We start from the raw sequence: 15,247 nt of genomic DNA, 5'->3' as shown, positions 1-15,247 counted from the left end.
ATTTTGCAGGGCTCCAAAATCACTGCAGATGGTGATTACAGCCATGAAATTAAAAGACACTTACTCCTTGGAAGGAAAGTTATGATCAACCTAGATAGCATATTGAAAAGCAGAGATACTACTTTGCCAACAAAGGTCCGTCTAATCAAGGCTATGGTTTTTCCAGTGGTCATGTATGGATATGAGAGTTGGACTGTGAAGAAGGGAACACCAAAGAATTGATGCTTTTTAACTGTGGTGTTGGAGAAGCCTCTTGAGAGTCCCTTGGACTGCAAGGAGATTCAGTCAGTCCATACTAAAGGAGATCAGTCCTGCTTGTTCATTGGAAGGACTGAGGCTGAAGCTGAAACTCCAATACTTTGGCTACCTCATGTGAAGAGTTGACTCGTTGGAAAAGAGTCAGATGCTGGGAGGGATTGGGGGCAGGAGGAGAAGGATGGCTGGATGGCATCACCAACTCGATGGACGTGAGTCTGAGTGAACTCCAGGAGTTGGTGATGGACAGGGAGGCCTGGCATGCTGTGATTCATGGGGTTGCAAAGAGTCGGACATGACTGAGCGACTGAACTGAACTGAACTAAGTGGCTCAGCGGGTAAAGTGTCCGCCCGAAATGCAGGAGACCTGGGCTCGATCCCTGGTTTGGGAAGATCCCCTGGAGAAGGAAATGGCAACCCATTCCAGTACTCTTGCCTGGAAAATTCCATGGACAGAGGAGCTTAGTAGGCTACAGTTCATGGATTTCAAAGAGTCGCACACAACTGAACAACTTCACTTACTTCTAAACTGGTGGTTCTCCACCAGGGACAGTTTTGACTTCCATAACACCTTTGGCAACATCTGGAGACATTTTTGGTCGTCACAGTTAGGGAGAGGATGCTACTAGCATCCAGTGGGTAGAGGTCAGGGTTGCTGCTAAACAACCTATTATGCACAGGACAGGTCCCAACAAGACAAAAATCACCTGGCCCCAAATGTCAACATTGCCAAGGTATTGTAAATACAGCTGAATGTATCCAGAGATTTAAAATTGGGGAATATGACAGGAGTAAAAGTTCAGTGTTTAGGAATGAGTTCGGTTCGTAATGTGAAAACTAGGATTTTTGTCTCTGGCGTCTGGAAAGAGAGGTTAGAAGCAGCACTTTGAATTAAAGATATGTAAGCAAGCCCCGGAGAAGGCAATGGCAACCCAGTCTAGTACTCTTGCCTGGAAACTCCCTTGGACGGAGGAGCGTGGTAGGCTGCAGTCCATGGGGTCGCTAAGAGTCTGACACGACTGAGTGACTTCACTTTCACTTTTCACTTTCACTCATTGGAGAAGGAAGTGGCAACCCACTCTAGTGTTCTTGCCTGGAGAATCCCAGGGACGGGGGAACCTGGTGGGCTGCCGTCTATGGGGTCGCACAGTCAGACAGGACTGAAGCGACTTAGCAGCAGCAGCAGGCAAGCCCCATCCAGCAACATTTGAATATGTGTAGATGGAACGGGAGCAACACAAGCTTAATTTTGCCTTGGCAAATAAAGGTTAGAGTGGAGTGTCCAGAGTCAGCACCATTGAGCAGGCAAGCCAGGATTTGGATCTAACTCAGACATTGATCAGCTGGGTGACTCATTTTACTTTCTAAGTTTCCATTCCTTTAAAATGAAGGATTTGTTGAAAGAATTGGAAGTGTATGTCAAATGCCTAGGACATATCAAGTGCTTAATAAATGATATTTAATGTTATTGGCATAGTTTTAGAGCCTTAACTATACTTCTCCCCCAGTTGTCTTCATCCCCTTTGGAAAATTGGTTAGTCAGGATACAACGCTATTGCATAATACTGATAACAGGGGGGAAATACCACAAGAATTGTGGGATGTGAAGAGAAAAAGTGAGTGACAAAACAAAACTTTTGCAAGACGTCATTGGGAGAAATATTGAAAGCTGAGATAGAATCGCCAAGATCTCTGAACAATATTCCTCTCCGTTAGCAAGGAGATAGCTAAGATTTCTGTGAGGAGATGAGGGTTGGGAAAGGATGATGGGGGAGGAGGTGTTGCTGTGATTATCCACACACGGCCAAGTTAAATCCAACTCTGGGACTTCCCAGGTAGCCCTAGTGGTAAAGAACCCACCTGCCAATGCAGGAGACATAAGAGACACAGGTTCGATCCCTGGGTCTGGAAGATACCCTGGAGGGAGAAATGGGAACTCACCCCACTTTAGGAGAATCCCATGGACAGAGGAACCTGGTGGGCTACAGGCCAGGTCATAGGGTTGCAAACAGTTGGACACACAAATCCAACTCTGCTGCTCATGCCACCCACGCAGCTACACTGGATGAAGCACATGGTGATGCTGACTGCTCTCCTGTTCTCCTTCCCTAAGTAAATGACTCCACCCCCTGCAGTGATACTGTATATCTCCAATCCATACTCCTTGACTACTTCACACTCTATTTCTGAACCTTTTTTAAAATCTTGGAAGCCATCCTCCAACAAAAGTCCTCCTGCTCCAGCACCATATCCTCAGGAATGTTGAAGGCAGGGCACAGGGAAGGATCAGCTGAGGAATCCACCAGAAATGAAGCTTCTAGAATAAAGGTAGCCATGACTTCCAACTGAAATGTGGGTTCCTTTCCAGTTTTGCTAATTGTGCCCATGGCCTCCTGGGTATGTAAAGTGATGCTAATGTTTCAGGCTAAGTCTACTTTGAAGACCAAGAGAAAGGGACAGAGGGTGTGGTGAAGAAACAGGACTTGGCTTGGGCAGGGAAGCTATGGGTCCTTCAGCAGAAGAGCAGACCTAGTTCCAGAGCTGGAATTCAGACATGCTCAGCTGTAACCAAAATGCAAGCCTCATGAGTCCCACAATGAAAGCTCTTGGGTTGTATTGAGCTGGTGAGGTGTCGGTCAAATATAAAGCTAATAGAATACTTGCTGAAAGAATATTCCAGAGCTATCATTTATACCATCCAGAGATGTCTAGCCCAGCCATGGTAAAGGTTAAGTGGAAAGAAGTGAAACTGTTAGTCTCTCAATGATTTCCAACTCTTTGTGACCCCATGGACTGTAGCCAGCCAGGCTCCTCTGTCCATGGGATTCTCCAGGCAAAGAATACTGGGGTGGGTTGCCATTCCCTTCTCCAGGGGATCTTCCCAATTCAGGGATCAAACCCAGATCTCCTGCATTACAGGCAGATTTCTTACTGTCTGAACCACAAGTGGAAAGAAATTGATAACTGAAGTGACATCTACATAGAAAAATAACAATGGAAATCAAAACAAGCAGCAGTGGTTGGAAGCCATGTATCCCATGGAAGGTGCCCAACATGCCCGTCTTTCTACAACAGAGTTTGGACATATAAATGTGGGCATGTGAACAATAGATCCTTTTCTAAAAAGCTTTAAAATAAATCCTTCTGTGACCTTCCACATGGTTCTTTAAGTGTCTTAAACACAGTCAATGTTCAGTATATAGACATCTTTATAAAAACACAGGGCAAAATGTAACACTGCCTTTTTACACTACATCTCAAATAGTTTTGTGTTCTTTTTTGAAGCAGGAAGAAACCCTCATTGAAAGTCACAAGAAGGACATGGGGGTCTCCCACCTGAACATTGAAATGGTTATACCCATGCTATTGTTATTCAATGGCTAGTAAACAATTTATTGACTATAACCCCTCACCATCATGGTACCATATCCACATATGTTTAGTCACCTGCCTGTGGCTGGTAAGATAATATGATCCATGCTATACTCAGTGAGACTGAGTCTGACTTCTTAAGTAATAGTTGCAGAAAGTCTTGGGCTGTGTTCCTAATTAAAAGAGCTCTTAATAAATTGGAATAGCATCTCTTTGTAAGGAAAATCTCTTTTTATTTTGATTTGCAGAATGGAATTTTTTTTCATGTCTCAGATCTCTGTATTTCTTCTTTATGACCTTACATTTCTCTTGTGTTCTTTTAACTCATGCACATGTGTTCTGTGTACAAATTTTAAAAGTAACAAATTCCTATATATCAAAATAGTTTTATTTTTCTTGCTTTGAATTATATATCTGGCCTAAAGTGTTAGAATTACAAAAGAGGAACAGAAGGGATATGAATACATATAAAAGGTCACCAGAAACAGTATCTTTCTCTTAGAAGTATGATCTAAAATAGTACTTTGAAACTCTACTCTGAAACATTGCCATTATTTCCCCTTATGTATGGCTAGTTTGAATTAAAATGAACTCAGCAATACTGTAAGCTGTTTTGTTTTCAAACAGGAATATTCAATGTAATACTTCATGGGAAGGCAGCATGTCTACAAGGTTTTTGTTTTTGTTTTTTCCCAATGATTCATTGTTTTATTCAAGAAACACACAATTGTGTATAGTGGTAATGTTGCTGCTTTGGGAAACTGGCCAATTGTACAATTGTATAATTGTATTTATATAATTATAAAAGTATTAAAACTGAGCATATCAAAATGATTAGTTTTGTTTTTTTCTTTTGCATTATGTATTTGGCCTAAAGTGTTGAAATCACAACAGGAAGACAAGATGGCTGAATACATATAAAAAATGCCAGACATTTTATATTTTGATTTGCAGAATGGAATTTTTTTTCATGTCTCAGATCTCTGTATTTCTTCTTTATGACCTTACATTTCTCTTGTGTTCTTTTAACTCATGCACATGTGTTCTGTGTACAAATTTTAAAAGTAACAAATGAAATGATATCTCTCTCTTGGACATATCTTCTGAAATAGTCTTGAGTCCCCTTAGTTTGAACCTACTCTATGAAATCTTTTGCCATCCTTTTCCCTCGTGTTTAACTATTATATTGTGAGATTTTTTTTTCAAATAAAAATGTATTCAACTTAATGCTTCATGAGAAGCCAGCATGCCTATTAGATTTTTCCATTATTCATTGTTTTATTCAAGAAATACCCAATTGTGTATAGTGGTAGTGATGCTGGTTTGGGTAAAAACTGGCCGTTTGTGTGGATTTAATCAATTCTATCCGAGCTTGGTCTAAGAATGTGCCACAGGACAGATATGCCTCTGGAGGCTCCCTGGGAGCCCGGGGCCTCACCAGGGAGAGCTTCTTGCATGGAGACAAGGGGAGGGGAAGTGCCAGGGTCTGGCCTTGAACTAAAACCTCAGGAATTCCCTGGTGTCATCACAATGAGAACGTCCTGTGTCAGGAGTGAATCTGCATCTACAGCATGACCACTGATGGGGCCTGAGCTGGACATCAGAGTGTGACTTCAACCTGAGAAGGGACTCCACCCCTGAAGCACTGGCAGCATCAGTTAAAGGCGGCCAGTCCTCCTAGGAGGGCAAGGCATCCCACATGTTGGCTCTTGGAGCAGAGACCAAGAGGAACAAACGATGTGACTTGAATATGCCCTGAGGTCAGACTCTCAGAGTTGAAGCTGTGACCTCAGCAGTGGAGCCCTGCTTCCCTCTGGGACTGGATAGATGGAGTCCGGGTCCTGGACCCCCACCCTGGACCTGCTGGATGGGGAAGGGGAGGGGAGGGGGACATCTGCTACTCACACTGACTTTGCTGAGCAGCCCTCTGCTCATTCACACATAACACTGTCATTTGACTTACTGTCCTCTAGTAAGCCTTGCTCAGGTTGACTCTGAAGTCATTTTGTCCCTTTAGGGGGACTTAGAAAGAAAGAAAGAAAGTGAAGTCTCTCACTTGTGTCCAGCTCTTTGCAACCCCATGGTCTGTAGCCCACCAGGCTTCTCGGGACTTAGGTGACTCCATATACGACACTTAATTGCACAGGTGCCTCCTTACTACTGTCTTTGAGGAACAAAGCAGATTGCTGTTGCCCACACCTGTGGTCTGTCCATGTCACTGGTTTCAGGGATGGGATTTTGTGTCACCCTATCTACACTGGGAAAATGAGACCAAGAAGAAGCAGCCTCAGTAAGTCACAGATCATGGAAGAGCCCAGGTGGCTGGTGAGACATCAGGGATGATCTTATGCTGCAAGGAGTCCTTTCTGCTCCTTCCTCCAGAACAGGGTCCTGAGTGTGGATGGACACACTGTTGTGGATGATGTTCAGCATCTGGACACCTTGGGGGTAAGATTCCCAGCTCACATAGGATGTATGCGGTGGTTTAGTCACTAAGTCGTGTCCAACTCTTTTGCAACCCCATGGACTGTAGCCTGCCAGGCTCTTCTGTCCATGGGATTCTCTAGGCAAGAACACTGGAGTGGGTTGCCATATCTTTCTCCAGGGGATCTTCTCGACCCAGTGATCAAATCCAGGTCTCCTACACTGCAGGTGGATTCTTAAATGGACATAGTGGAGGAAATGCATACAGAAATAATGGGGAACCTGAGCCACAGCCTGCAGTTTGTTTGCTAACAATCACATGCCTGTGTAGAGAACTCTTTTCTTCCATTAACTGTGACCTTTGAAAGTGAGCAAAGCTGGTTGTGGTTTAACTGTTCTCATTTCTTTGTGACACCCCAGCTAGCTGTTGCACAGTCCCAACTGGTAGAGTCTGTTTGCCTTTAAACATTTTCCACAAATCAACCAAAATGTGGTTTTGAGCAAATGAGCAAAGAAGCCTGAGGAAATGATACCCCATCACCCACACCAGCGCCCTCCTGCTGCCACTGCCACCCCCAATGCCCTCCCCTTTCTGCACCTCTCAGGCCAGGGCAGCCCAGGGCAGCTGGGGCAGGAAGTTGCTGAGAGTTGGAAATCACAAGAGACGCTGCCCAGCAGGGCCCTGGCAGGGAAATCAGCTACACAAAATTTTCAGAGATATGTAGGTTTAGCCTCTTTTTAAAATGTTATTGCTTCCATTTTTAAAATTTAATTTTTAGTTCATATTAGAGTATAGTCAGGAGAAGGCAATGGCAACCTAATCCAGTACTCTTGCCTGGAAAATCCCATGGATGGAGGAGCCTGTTAGGCTGCCGTCCATGGGGCCACTAAGAGTCAGACACGACTGAGCGACTTCACTTTCCCTTTTCACTTTCATGCATTGGAGAAGGAGATGGCAACCCACTCCAGTGTTCATGCCTGGAGAATCCCAGGGACGGTGGAGCCTGGTGGGTTGCCATCTATGGGGTCGCACAGAGTTGGACACGATTGAAGTGACTTAGGAGCAGCAGCAGCAGCAAAGTATAGTCAGGAGAAGGAAATGGCAACCCACTCCAGTACTCTTGCCTGGAAAACTCCATGGATGGGGGAGCCTGGTAAGCTACAGTCCATGGTGTTGCAAAGAGTCAGACACAACTGAGCGACTTCACTTTCTTTCTTTCTATAGTTCCTTTTGGAGAAGGAAATGGCAACCTACCCCAGTGTTCTTGCCTGGAGAATCCCAAGGACAGAGGGCCCTGGTGGGGCTGCATTCTATGGGGTTGCAAAGAGTCAGAAACGACTAGGCAACTAACACACACACAGCATATAGTCAATTTACAGTGTTGTGTTAGTTTCAGGTGTACAGCAAAGTAAGTCGGTTATATTAATACATATATTCATTCTTTTTCAAATCCTTTTCTCATGTAGGTTATCATAGAAAATTGAAGAGAGTTTCCTGTGCTACACAGTAGGTCCTTGTTGATCATCTATTTAATATATAATAGTTTGTATGTGTTAATGCTAAACTCCTAACTTACCCTCCCCCCATCTTTCTTTCCTCTTTGATAGCTATAGATTTGTTTTCTAAGTCTGTGAGTCTGTTTCTTTTTTTAATATAAGTTCATTTGTATCATTATTTTACTTTCCACATATAAGTGATACCATAGGATATTTGTGTTTCTCTGTCTGATTTACCTCACTTAGTATGATAATCTCTAAATCCATCCATGTTGTAATAGAACTACCATATGATCCTGGATCGGGAAGATCCCCTGGAGAAGAAAATGGCAAAGCACTCCAGGATTCTTCCCTGGAAAATCCCATGGACAGAGGAACATGTTGGGCGATGGTCCATGGGGTCACAAAGAGTTGGACATGACTGAGCAACCGAGCATGCCACACATGATCCAACAATCCCACTCATGGGCATATATCTGGAGAAAACCATATTTGAGGAAACATATGTACCCCAAAGTTCATTGCAGCAGTATGTACAATAGCCAAAGCAAGTTTCCCTTCTTGGCTTCTGTTGTTATTCTTGTTTAGTCACTAAGTTGTGTCTGACTTATATCGACCCTATGGACTGTAGCCCAACCGGCTCCTCTGTCCATTGGCAGGTGGATTCTTTACTGCTAGAGCTTCCCTGGTGGCTCAGATGGTACAGAATCTGCTTGCAATGCAGGAGATGCAGTTTCCATCCCTAAGTCAGGAAGATCCTCTGGAGAAAGAAATGGCAACTCACACTAGTATTCTTGTCTGGGAAATCTCATGGACAGAGGAGCCTGGCAATCCACAGTCCATGGAGTCAAAAAGAGTCAGACGTGACTGAGCAACTAATCTATCTATCTTCTTTACTGCTGAATGACCTGGGAACTCCTTGACTTCTTTACTTACTACATTATTTGTTTCCAGTAAAGAAATATTTCCATATCTTTAAGATGAGAGTGACTTATTTTGTTTAAAGAGGTCTGATCAAATTAGTGGGAAGCAAGGAGTGGAGCCAATCTAAACTGGATTTCCTCTATCTTCTTTCTATTTGGTTGGTCTTTTTTGCTTTCAAATGAGGAACTTCTGTTTAGTGTTCTAAGGACTTGTTTCACAAACACTGAAGCTGATTATAAACAAATAAACAAACAAAAAGCCTCCTTGGTTTTAAATGAGACAGTGTTTTATTCTAATACCTTAAAATTTTTCCTTTAAAAGGATTCATTAGAGAAAATAGAAAATATACACTCACTTATTTTTTCTCCCTTTTATCATGAATTGAACTTCTTGTTTTATGTCTCTGTTTATAGAAATACACAGAAATACGTATTAGGAGTGTTCTGATTGTTAGTATTATTACTTAATAGAAAAAAATGGTTGAAAGACATGAACAAATAGTTCACCTTAAAAGAAGTTCTAAGTCTACACACACAGAATAAGGCAGAATTTCCACCATGTTGACAATCAAGAGGGCAGCTATGGTGATACCAGATTATATACACGAGGAGAAGACAGATGCACCCATATGTCCTTAAGAAAATCCTCAATGAATCCCTAGAGAAAGCCTTTAGTAAGGAAGCAGTGCGTTTTCTGTTCTGCTGTGTTTGTTTGTTTTTTTCCCCCAATAGAAATTGAGTCAATGGAAAGCTACATGATACTAGGTAACAAAATATGGGCTCTGAGTTCAGAAAAACTTGAATGACTCTTACTTATAAAATAATGACCATGAACAGACAAATTAACCTCTCCAACCTATAAACTGTGGATTCTAACTGTTCCTTCCTTCAAGGATTCTTAGATGATTAACGGGATTCCTGACGAACAGTAGAAACTGAGTCCCTATTCCATCTGCATCTAATCTCTTTGTGGGGAAGTAAGTTTTGAAATGAATATCAGTGCATTTTTGTACATGTGAAATCTATGATTTCTGCAGTAGAGCTACCTCCAGTAGATGCTGTTATTGAGAACTTGCATGGATTAAGCATCATTAACTTTTTTATTCATTTACCCTTTGGGGTCACAAAGAGTTGGACATGACTGAGCGACTAAGCACAGCACAGCATGAGATTACTAGTTTCAATCCCATTTACAGGTAAACTGAGCACAGGCACTGTGACTTCATTACACAGATGAGGAAATGATGGCACAGAGAGTGCAGATCACTGCCTGAGGTCACATGGATGCTAATACAGATCCAGGGTTCAATCCCAGACCCTTGGGAGTCATGGTCTGTGTGCTTCACCCTCCACCGAATGACCTTCTGGTGCTGGAGCAGTTCCCATGGGGTTAATGTGAGGCTCAGGATTCAGTGCTTGTGAGACACTGGTACAATCTGAGCACACTCGGTGCAAGGCATGATGGGTGTCACACTGTCACCATCAGAACGTCCCAAAATGATGAGTCTGAATCTGGTGACTTTGAAAGAGAAGGACCCTGGGCACCTTCATTTGCCCCAGTGCCCCAAAGAAAGCACCATAGCCACCATTTCAGGGAAAGACTTAGATATGTGGTATTGACCATTATTACAACCATGCAGAATTTGATAGCTCAGTTGTCATGATGTTTCTTACCTTGGTTAGATTTCATAAAATTAAAGTACACACAGACAAATGTGTGGACTTTTTATTTATTTTTTTACTTATTGTGCCTATTATGAAAAAGAAAGTAGAGAGTTCAAGTAGCAAAGCTGGCTGCCCCAGGATGTGTAACAGGGAGGGTCAAGACCATGGTCTTGGGGAAGATGCTGACGGAGGAGATGGGGAGCTGCCCGCTTAGTGCACCCCGGAGGCACGAGGACTTGGGGTGGAAGGAGCTGATGCGGGTGGGGACAGTGGTGGGAGAGGCTCCCCTGGACCCGCCCTGGGCCTTGCTCCCTGAGTAATAACAGAATTCCTTGTTTCAGGGTAGAACTGTCTGTTTGCCCAGTGTTTGAAAAATTGTTACACAATAATGACATAATAGGGGAAAAAACACATATACACTGAGATAAACCAAATCCAAAAAGCAAGCAGAGAATTTCAGTATCAACAGATGATTAAGGAAAGCTGACTCCTTCGGGGACGCTCTATCACAAGTTCTTCCCGTCACAGCAGATGCCTGTTCTCCGAAACACACAGGAGGTGATGATGATACAGTAGACCACACTCTTGAGGAGGAGAAGGAGGTAGGTGTAATAGGCAGAGGTGTTCATGAGCTGCAGCTGCAGGGTATCTAGGAGAAATCATTTGATTAGTTACCTGCTCTTTTGAAAGGTCAATACACAGTAGTGGGAGGAGGTCATAATTATTTCTGCTGACCTACTGTGAAGTGTTACCCCTGCACCACCAAACGCCAAAGAAAACAAGTACAAGCACCATGAGCACCACCACTGCCAGGACAATTCAGAATCCAGTTGGCAATTCAAGTCAATCAACAACCTCAGCTAAATTCACTAGACTCTTCCAAAATATTAAAAAAAAAAAAAAAAAGTTGTGTTTTTAAAGAATGAGTCCAAAAGGAAAAATATTTGTGATAAATAACATTTAGCATTTTTTGCCCCGCTCCCGCATCGCTGAGTAATAATAACAGGTTATATTCATTAATGACTAATCAAACACTTATTTTGAGAGCTTTGCATGTAAAATTCTACTCTTATCTAAGCTTTAAGATAACCTATGAAATTATTGTGCTTCCCTGGTGGCTCAGATGGTAAAGAATCCACCTGCAATGCAGGAAACCTGGGTTCAATCCCTGGGTTGGGAAGATCCCCTGGAGGAGGGCATGGCAACCCACTCCAGTATTCTTGCCTGGAGAATCCCAATGGAGAGAGGAACGTGGTGCACTACAGTCCATGAGTCACAAAGAGTTTAAACATGACTGAGTGACTAAGCAAAGCAGAGCATGAGATTATTAGTTTCAATCACATTTTACAAGTAAACTGAGCACAGAGCAAAATAATTGGCCTGAGGTCACACATTTAGAAAGTACCAGAAACCACATTTCAATCCCAGCAACATGACTTTGAAAAACACATTCTTAGCTGCTGTGTAATCCTGCAACTCTGTGTGCAATTGACACACCAGACATCAAAGTTAAGCATAAATATCAAGTTTAATTGCTCATTTGGAAGGATCTGAGCCATTATATGTTGTGAATAAATGAGGTTCCTAAGAAGGATACAAGTCATGGAAATCTGGTTGTGATACAGTGTAGTGGGCAGAAGGTTTTGGTAAAGAGGATATTTTATTAAATGGAAGAAGGTCTTTAGTCCAAAATTCCTGAAACATCAGGAGCTCATGCTTCACTTGCCTGTCTGTCTTGAATGTCTAACATCATGGCTGTGATGTTATAGGATAATTGCGCTTATGTGTCCTTGAAGTTTTGCAAGAAATATATGCTGTCAAAAAACAATTAACAGCACTAATGATGGGCCTGACTTGGCTACCCAATTAATCTCAAGACTGAGTTTCTTCCTATGGAAATTTCTCTTTCCCACACTTCATCTTCATAGAGTCAGAACTCCAGAATCAGTAGCATTTGGTATGGAAAGGATCTCAGGAGGTGACCTGCTTATAACTAACTCCCCTCAGTCAGGTCAGGTATTAGCTGAATTCTGGGCCCCCTGATACTTGAAATGGAGGAGGGATCAGCAGGGCTAGAGCCAGAGATTCTAAATGCACTTGGAACCTTCATGTAGGGAGAAGGGGCCACCAACTAGTATTGATTCTGTGCCAGCTAAATGGATACCCTGTTGGAGACACTCCACATATGTGATCTTATATCTCCAATAACTGAGTTCAGTCTATTATTGTTTCCAACTGGCATATGAGGGCAGTATTGCTCAGAAATGTAACTAATTTACCCATTTTTCATGAAGCTAATAATAAAAGTATTGGGGACTGTGATGTTCAGAAGCCCATGCACTTAACCCCCTGCCCGTGGGTTCATCCTGTCTCAGGACCTTGGCTTTGGGAGTCTTGCTCTATGTCTACCTCTTAGAGGAGGAATAGAGAACTGAGTAAGTTGTGTGAACCATTGTTTCAGATGGACTAAGTTGAATCCCCAGATCTAGCTGTGTGACTTTGTACAAAGGACTGAACTAATTTTGGCACACTGCCCTGATTGCAAAATGTTGCAAAAATATTGTACCACCTCATAGGAGTGGTTATAGGGAGCAAACAGAGTATATGTGAAAGATATAGCAATACACTTTGTGTATATCAAGCTCTCAGTGTCAGTTCATGTATTATATGCAAACAAGGGCTAAAACTCAAATGTCTAGAAGCAACTTGACATCGCATTTCTCTAGTCACTACAAACAAAAGCTACACAACTAAGTGAAGCCCACTGTTGAAGTAATTCAGAACCTATCACTACATCCTCAAAACTCCAAAACCAACATTTACTGTGCTAAGATGACTCTTAGGGAATGATGGAATTACTTAAAATATGATACCATCCATTCTACAATATCCAGACTTCTGGCTTTCTATCTTAAACCAAAGAAGTACAAAAGTTAAGTTTATTTAGAGGGGAAAAGTGCTGTAACATGACACAAAGGCAAAACTTACTGCTTTCATCTTTCAGACACACTTTTGTAGAATTATTATCAGCAGTGACTTCTAGAAGAAAGGAGAGCAAGTATTAATTGTATTGTCAATTGTTCATATCTGTTATTAGACAGTGGCACATATGTGATTAAGTATATGTGTGTTAATATATATGTATATATAAGGTAAAATTTGCTAGCACAAGTAGGAGAGATACTCTGATTAAATGTATGAACTCCACAATTCCAGGAATAATTGCTTTTTCCTACCATTAAGCAGGGAAGTTCAAGAGGTAATTTGATCAGGAGGGAAAAAATGCTGTAGGATTTTGTAAAGGCAAACCAAGTCAAAAACTTACCACTTTCATCTTTCAGACAAGCTTTTTTAGAACCAGTACCGGTAACTTCTAGAAACAATGGAAGCAAGTATTAATTGGTTGTCCTTGCCCAGTATTTTACAATGTGTACATATGTATGTAAAATGTGTGTATCTGTGTATATATAAATATATATATTTATATATAGTGAGACAGTGAGATAGTCAGTGAGATACAGTGAGACAGAAGAGATATCATTAAAACTACGACAATGAGCCCCACAATTTCAGATAATTGTTGGTCTTTTGTACTTTTAGCCAGAGAAGTTCAAAAGATAAATAGATTAGAAAGGAAATAAAAGACTAAAGCATGACATAAAGGCAATCATCTACAAAAACTTACTGCTTTCATGGTTTAAACAGTCACTGGGAGACTCAGTGGTAGGGACAATTGAGCTGACAACTACAAGAAATGAAAAAAGTATTAGTCAATCATTTGTGCCCATTATTTGACATTGTGTGTGTTTATACATGTGTTATTGTATAATACATATATATGTATGTATATAGATAATCTGCTGAGAGAGACAGTTATTAAAAATATGAGCCCTACAGTTCCAAAACTAGTTGGTCTGATTCCATGTAATTCATAGATTTCATTTGCATATAGTTTTCTACACATGGAAATGTTGAAGTTCGTGAAGGCTACATTTTACCATAACTGGAGGGTAATACCCAATGGCATCCTATTTTCCTTTTGTATTCATAGCTCCTAGCACTGTGCTTACCACAAAGTAGGTGTTGGAGAAATACTTATTGCAAAGACAAGTAATCAGGAAAAGTGGCTGCTCCATAACTTCAGCACCCACTGCCAAGATGAAGAATTGCTACCAAATCAAAGTCATTCAAAGCTAGAGTCCTCAAGGGAATCCCACGTTTGAAGGAGTTAGGCTAAGGCATATTTCCCATCAAGCAAAAGAAAGCGCTGAAGCTTTCCAAAGTACACACATCCTTGGTATCCTTGGCTCATGGACATGATTTTTCTGTAGTTGTGGAGCTTATGGGCATAACGAAAGCAATGTTAACAAGGTTAATAGCTGAGTGACTGTAACTGGGCTAGGCACTCGCTTAACTCTTCACGTGCATTATCTTCTTTAATCCCCCAGTGACACTGGAGTGATTTGTGTTTTGGAGGATTCCATGTTACAAAGGAGGAAGTAAGAATTAGAGGGTAACTGGCGGAGAGTCATATCGGTGATACCAGTGGTGGCAGAGACACCATTCAAAGGATGGTTGTTGGGGATTAAATGAGACAGAGCAAGTGGAGAGTACTCTAAAAATAAGCCTTAGAAAGAGAAACCAACCTATGCAAAGACAACAGAATTCCACCATTGTGAACATTAAAAACATTTTCTCTTCTAGAGATCTTAATTATTCTTAACAATGACCTTTTTATTACAGGAGCTCAGCATTTCTTTCCAGGGGTAAAAAAAAAATAGATCAAATCACATTTTTAGTTATCTGGCTTGATAAAACTTGAAGTGAGAATTTTATTCATGAGTAATGTCAAAGAAAAATACAACCATATTAGTACAAAATTATTTTTAAAAGATCATGGATTAAAGACAATCTCTTTAACAAGTGGTGCTGGGAAATCTGGTCAACCACTTGTAAAAGAATGAAACTGGACCACTTTCTAACACCATACACAAAAATAAACTCAAAATGGATTAAAGATCTAAACGTAAGACCAGAAACTATAAAACTCCTAGAGGAGAACATAGGCAAAACACTCTCCGACATACATCACAGCAGGATCCTCTATGACC

General features: G+C 41.5%; 1 protein-coding gene and 1 gene segment (V, D, J or C); both read right to left on the bottom strand.

Moving 5' to 3' along the window:
- The window catches only part of LSM8 (LSM8 homolog, U6 small nuclear RNA associated (S. cerevisiae)), a 44,599-nt gene extending 35,568 nt beyond the window's left edge, over window positions 1–9,031 (bottom strand). The window contains exon 1 of the mRNA XM_010841145.1: window positions 8,979–9,031. Within this exon, the coding sequence (XP_010839447.1) occupies window positions 8,979–9,031 (53 nt within the window). The remainder of the gene's footprint in view (window positions 1–8,978) is intronic.
- Window positions 9,032–10,185: 1,154 nt separating this feature from the next.
- The window catches only part of LOC104989474, a gene marked incomplete at its 5' end in the record, with an annotated part of 13,802 nt that continues 8,740 nt past the window's right edge, over window positions 10,186–15,247 (bottom strand). The window contains 4 exon segments of the C gene segment in view: window positions 10,186–10,785; window positions 13,125–13,175; window positions 13,462–13,509; window positions 13,822–13,881. Of these exon segments, the coding sequence occupies window positions 10,643–10,785; window positions 13,125–13,175; window positions 13,462–13,509; window positions 13,822–13,881 (302 nt within the window).

Source organism: Bison bison, unplaced genomic scaffold (assembly GCF_000754665.1).
Source record: "Bison bison bison isolate TAMUID 2011002044 unplaced genomic scaffold, Bison_UMD1.0 scf7180017864156, whole genome shotgun sequence".
NCBI lineage: Eukaryota > Metazoa > Chordata > Mammalia > Artiodactyla > Bovidae > Bison > Bison bison.
Note: the sequence above shows the minus strand (reverse complement) of the source record. Positions and strands in the feature narration are given on the sequence as shown.